General features: G+C 37.8%; 1 protein-coding gene across 11 annotated transcripts in view; it reads right to left on the bottom strand.

Annotated features, from left to right (window-relative positions):
* Nucleotides 1–303: 303 nt before the first annotated feature.
* CEP57L1 (centrosomal protein 57 like 1) overlaps nucleotides 304–6424 on the bottom strand; it is a 68449-nt gene continuing 62328 nt past the window's right edge. For 8 of the 11 annotated variants that reach the window (XM_006156967.3, XM_006156970.3, XM_006156965.3 and 5 more), the window contains 4 exons: nucleotides 4774–4851; nucleotides 4142–4383; nucleotides 2240–2384; nucleotides 304–955 (listed from right to left, as the gene is read on the bottom strand). In XM_006156967.3, coding sequence (XP_006157029.1) covers nucleotides 734–955; nucleotides 2240–2384; nucleotides 4142–4383; nucleotides 4774–4851 — 687 coding nt within the window. In that variant the 3' untranslated portion in view covers nucleotides 304–733. The remainder of the gene's footprint in view (nucleotides 956–2239; nucleotides 2385–4141; nucleotides 4384–4773; nucleotides 4852–6424) is intronic. The other 3 variants (XM_006156969.3, XM_027775127.1, XM_006156973.3) reach the window with 3 other exon arrangements.

Here is a 6424-nt window from a genome sequence, read left to right as displayed (position 1 = left end):
ACATCGTCAATTTACACTGATGAACATTACATATAATGCAAAGACTAAAAATCAGCAAAAGTTATAAGGGAATAAAAGAAAATATATCACTGGTGTTTAAAAAATTAGATTTGTAAGAGAGTGGGAACAGCAGAGGAAAGCTTCTGTAGTTGGTACGGTCTTCTAAAAATTAAGTAATTACAGGTTCCTACTTGTCATTGTCACATCAAACTTGAGTTAAAGACTTCTTTGCAAAACTGCAGAACTATTAAGCTTTTCCTTTTTGAAAAAAGAAAAAAAATTCACAGCTTTAATATAAAATAGGGAGAAAGCACCAGAAAAGTTAAAAAGACCTTTCTGTACTCTGTTCATGTAATACTGGTTCTTAAAGTTACGAGACTACTAAGTGAAAAAGTGGAATGGTATTGGATCTGAGATTTAACTCAATTTTGAATACTGCCAATCCAGTATAATCTCTTATATTTAGTTTAAAATATCTACAAAGTGAACAAAGTTTCTAAAACATGATGCAGTTAGGCTCTTTGGTCAATAAGAAAAACAAAAAAAGCTATCAGTTATTATTTGGTATTCTTACTAGGCCATTGGCATTAATTTAAAAATACTACAACATTATATCTTATAGAGGCTAGAAACATAATTCAGTTTCACAACAGTATATTAAATTAAAGCCACTTTGGACAGCTCAGGATCTCATTGACAAAGTTCATGTAAGGTGACAGCCTTTGCTATTGTGTTACTGTTCCCACATGATATCATCTCTTCTCAATTTCACTTGAAGATTATGAACTCGTATTGGATGAAAGTTGCTGTTTTTCTGCAAAGGGTTAGTTTCATTCAAGCATTTTCTGGGGATATTTTTTATGTTCTTTGATCCTTTAGGGTTGTTATCTTCTCGCTGAATACCTGACGTTTCACTCATCTTTGAATTTTGAACTTTTTGCTGCAGTTTACGAACCTGGAAAGAAAAAAAATCTAATATATTAGTCATAAACATACTAAAAATATGTCTTAAAATAGATGGCTTAGATTGATGGTTTAATGATTACATTAAATCAAAATGTCCAAGTTAGCTAGTTTTTATTTATTGAACACCTATGACATACCTAACATTTCGCTGGTCAGGTAGCAATATAATGATTATAAAAGTCCTTGCTTTCAAGGATCTTATTGCTTTTACTAGTGAAATATATATGTGTGTGACAACTGGAGAATACTTTAAGCTGAGGTAACTTTTTGTAGGACTAAAAGTATGTATCTGAGAAGGCCACAGTAGGATAAGACCAATGTGGGCTGAAGAAGTTGAGGCAAAAGTGCAATGAGCACCGTGAGCCTGGTAAAAACTAGAGCACCAAGAAGAGAGAGGACCTTTCAGGTGATGATAACAGCAAAGCAAAGAAATGGTGCTAGAAATGAGCATCAAGTTCATAGAGTCCAATATATATAAACACAGAGATCTATACATGCATGCATATGCATATAATCTTAAAAGTACTTCTGAATTTAAAGCACTACTGAATGTGAGTTAAAAAAAATAAAGGTACTGGACTCTCACACATGGCTGACCACAGTTTGAGTTCTGGACCCAATGGCTTGAATATTACACCAGGCATGTGTGCATGTATGCCCCAAATCCCAAGAGGAGACTGGAAGAGAAGGGATTGTGGTGTGGCCATCTCCCCTGCAGGGTGATTCTTCACTTTCCCTCTCTCTCTGTCTCTCTTCAGCAAGCACATGTACCCCGTGGCAAAAACCTTGGAAAAAAATGAAGATAAAAAAATAATAAAGTAAAAGGAGTAACTTTATCTTCTTGAGGAGTATCTGTTAGTAGTGGGGTGGCCAGAATGAAACAAAACAATACCTGTCAACTAGCTAGAACCTACTTCTTCAAAGTCCAACCATGACTTGTCTTTTTCACTTGTGCACATGTATCATTCGTAGAGCAGATTTACATAATGGGTAAGTACCTGGTCCTCTGTTGCCTAAGAGGCATTTTTTGTTACAGATACTAAATTTATTTTGATAAAATACTTGAAAATTTACACTGCTATGGCTATGATGGAATATTATATAAATTACATGTTCCAAAATACAATATGTACAGACTAAGTTTTAAAATTATGACTATTCTTTTATTCCTTTCAAATTTCTCCTATGCAATTCCAAGAAAGTACACAGAGATGCAACACTGAATCTAGACATGTTGTCTTTCTGTGAAAATCTTGTACTGAAGCCTTCTTACACTGTCTTGATGCTTCCTCAGTTTGGAAATTTGTTCTGCTTTGATTTCCATTTTCTTAACTAAACGCTCTAGTTCACATTCTATGTCATCACAGACTGAATGGCTTTCTGTTTCTTTCATTTGCTTGAGTAGTTCCTGGTGCTCCCTATGAAAGAAAAGCAAACATCAAGCACTATTACAGTTTATGGCATGTCTTTTCCATAATTAAACTATTTTCTGTTCAATCATAATTTTTAGTCACAGTTAAATATTAATCTTCAAAAATATTATTTCTTTAGGGTTGCCTAGTTAAATCTATAGTAAATAAACCTAGGCTTTTGTTATATGAGATTACATATTTAGAAATCTCTTAGAGTGTTAAACACTTTAAAAAATCCCGAGTTCTTGATGTTAATAGCTAAATGCAGTAAAATGTTCCAACGTCCATAGCTAAAGGCATAAAATGGCTCTCTTCAGTTCCAGCTCCAGAATTATTGAAGTGAACCTTTGGAAGAGTTCCAGCTGCAGAAGTATTGCCTGAGAACTCCTTGGACTTAGAATTAGCCTGTGCAATAAAATACTATAGCCAGTTTAATATTCTAAGGAAGTCTTGGTTCAAGCAGTTGACCAGACAAATTTCATAGCTCTGGAATTTCTGTTGGATATATAATTAATATGAGGCAGAATATAACATTATCTCTTACAGAATCTTATTATGGATGCTTAAAAATTTATAATGCACACTGCCAGCCAGAATCTAAAACAAAGAATTACATTCCTACTTGTCTAATGACATGATTCATTTAACTACAAGGTTTCAGGAGCAACCCCATAGCACAGTGACTAAGCACTTGCATTGGGAACCAGATCTCACATGGCCAATCGTGGTTCCAAATCCTGGCCCTGGGAGCTTAAAAACCACACCATGTAAGTGTGTGTGTGTGTATGCCCTAAATCCTGACAGGAGGGAGAAACGGAGATAAAAGGACCACAGCATGACCGGAGGGGGTGTGCTTTCTCTCTTTCTCTATCTCTTTTTGGTGAGTGTATATTTCCTCTGGCAATTAAGAAAAACAAAAGGTTTAAACAAAACAAAAGGAAAACCTTTCTTATAAAAGCCTCTGTGTGTTGACTCCATGGTACAGTGGTGACCCTGATTCATGTCTCTGTCCTGATCAGCCTGAAATGTGCCAGGCACATGATGAGTGCCCAAGAGGCTGGAGAATGGGAGGAAGAGGACTGTTGCCTGACCAGACCCTCTGGAGGGTATTCATCTCTTTCTCTCTCCATTGTGTGCACACACATCCTACCATGAATAAAGGAACCAAAAGCTTTTGTAAGTTATAATCTAAGGTCTCCAGCCTCTTTATGATGAAATGATAGTAATATTTGTCTAGCATGACAGTATTATTTATATATGGGTCTTGAGACTTGTTTACTACACAAGTACCAATAAATGCACTGAAAAATCAATGACAGGCCCAGCCACTAGGGAGGGCACTCATTGCTAAAATGCTGTGCTCATACACTGGGACCACATGGAAGGCCCAGGTCCAATTCCTGATGCAACCTCAAGGCTGGCTTGCAGTGCTGTGCACCTCCAATTTCAGTGATGAGGGAGGCTCAGTTAGGAGGCTCACAGGCTTGAGGCTAGCTTAGATAATACAGCAAGACTCTAAAGAATAAGGGCTAGATGTGGTAGTGTGTAACTACAGTCCCAGGATTCGGAGGCAGGAGGACCATAACATGGCAAAACCATTTTTTTAAAAATCAGTCACAATAAATCTGCAGATCAAAATAAAATAAGTCCAAATGGCTAAGTAAGGCCCTCAAGAATTTAGAAGTGGCACTGTTCTTAAGATTGAGAAGAAAAAATAACATATAAATATGTTGCTACTTCTGATAAAGAATAAAAATACTTACATACTCATTTGGTCCATCTCATCTTGCATTGCAATCAGAAGTTCAGACAAATTGTCACAGATGCTGGTGGACAGTTCAGGTGCAGGAGACACAGCTTTACACTGGGAAGTTGTCTGCATAGGCTTGTAGAGACATCTTGGCTCGGCTGCTTCAGGTTTCTGAAGGACATGTGGGCTACACTGTTCCATCATCTGCAGAAGGTTTTGCATACTTGCATTCACAGAACAGCCTACACTGGCAGACTTAGTGGAAAAAGAAATAGCTGAGAATAATTGCAAATGATGGGTGATGTTTATTTTTAACATACTTATTTATTTTTAAAATTTTTGCCATACGGTGCATGTACTCAGTGGAGAGAGATAGAGAGAGACAGTGAGAGGGAAAGTGAGAAATCACTCTGAGGGGATGGCCACATCACAATACCTTCTCATCTATTCTCCACCTGGGATTTTGGACATGCACACACAAGAGCCTGGTATAATTTTCAAATCACAAGGTCCAAGACTCGAACCATGGTTGGCCATGTGGGAGTCCAGTGCTGTAACTACTATGCTACCTGCTGGCCCCAATAGTTAAACAGCATTTACAATAAAACAGGTATTTTTTTTAACATCTTCATTTTTCATTCTCACCTTTTCAGCCACAAAAGGCAGTGCTCCAAACTTTGAATAAATTTGCTGAGATGGTCCTCTCTTTAAACATTTAGTTTTCTAAAGAGTGGTGATGGAAAAAGTAAAGAAAAATTACTTGAAAAGACATTTATGATACAAAGAACTCTCCAAACTTGACAGTAAAAAAACAATTCCATTTTAAAGCAGGCAAAACACAGGCATTTCATTGAAGACACACGGACAGCAAATAAACATATAAAAAAATTCAAGGGAACCAGCAGTTAGCGTAATGGCTATGTCGGTGGACTCCCACGTAGTCGACCGCGGTTCGTGTCCCGGACGCAGTGGCTTAAAACTCACGCCGGGCGCGTGTGCGTGCGTGCCCAAGATCCCGAGAGGAGAATGGAAGAGAAGGGATTGCGGCGTGACCATCCCCCCTGGGGGGTGATTTCTCACTTTCTGTCTCTATGTCTCTCTCTGTCTGTCTGGCGAGCGCACGCGCCCTACAGTGAAAAATCTCTCAAAAAAAAAAAATTCAACATCATCAGCTATTAGGGAAATGCAAGATAAAATTATAATGAAATACCACTGCATACCTATCAGAATGGCAAAAACAAAAACAAAAACAAAAACAAAAAACAACAACCCATCACCACCACCATCACCAAGAAAAACTACACCAAATGCTGGCAAAAATATACAGAAACTAGATCATTCAAATTTGTTGGAACATAAAATGGTATGGCCACTTTAGAAGACAGCTTTGGCAGTTTCTTATAAAATTAAATATATATTTATCACTTGACCCCACAATTGTATTCTTGGGCATTTATCTCTGGGAAATAAAAACTATCATAGAAACTATCTTCATATAAAAAACTGTACACAAATATTCATAGCAGCTTTATCTGTAATAGCCAAAAGCTGGAAAAAAATCTCAAATATCTTAAAACAGGTGAATAAACCATGGTACAGTGATTACATGGAACATTATGCAGAAGGAAAGAGAGCATGTAGGTACATGCAACAACTTGGATGGGTCTCAAGGGAAAAGTGTCAGTTCCAAAAGCTGAGTGAAAAAGCTGATCCCCAAAGGTTACACACTGTGTAATTCTACTTACATAACATTCTTGAGACAGCAAAAGTATAGAGATGATTAACAGATTAGAGGTTGTCAGGGAGGGGGAAATACAGCTATGCAAGGATTTCCTGAAGGAGCCTTAGACGGGAAAAGCAGTTCTGTGTCTTTACTGTGTAGGTGCGTGATTCCATACGCCCGACAGAACCATACCAAACTCTCACTGCTGTCAGTTGCCATCCAGGATTACAGCTCTAATCATGTTCTTCTTCTCAGACGCCTTTGATGGTTCCTAATTGTATTTTCTTTTTATTTCATTAATTAATGAATTAATTTCCAATTTTGCCATAGGTGTGTGGGCTCACCAGAGAAACAGAGTGAGAAGAATACAGAGAAAGTATCCCTGTGGGGTGTGGTCATATCACAGTTCCTTCTCCTCTAGTTTTCCTTTCTTTGGGGATTTCAGGCACACACACACACAGCTGGGTTGTCTTTCAAGCTGAAAGGTCTAGGACTGAACCATGTCACTGGCCATTTGGGATCTGGCTGCCTTAGCCAGCAAGCCACAGGCTGGGCCCGTTTCCCACTCTTTTC

Source organism: Tupaia chinensis, unplaced genomic scaffold, assembly GCF_000334495.1.
Source record: "Tupaia chinensis unplaced genomic scaffold, TupChi_1.0 Scaffold000527_1, whole genome shotgun sequence".
Classification (NCBI taxonomy): domain Eukaryota; kingdom Metazoa; phylum Chordata; class Mammalia; order Scandentia; family Tupaiidae; genus Tupaia; species Tupaia belangeri.
The sequence above is the reverse complement of the archived record's forward strand: the minus strand, read 5'-3'. Positions and strand labels throughout refer to the sequence as shown.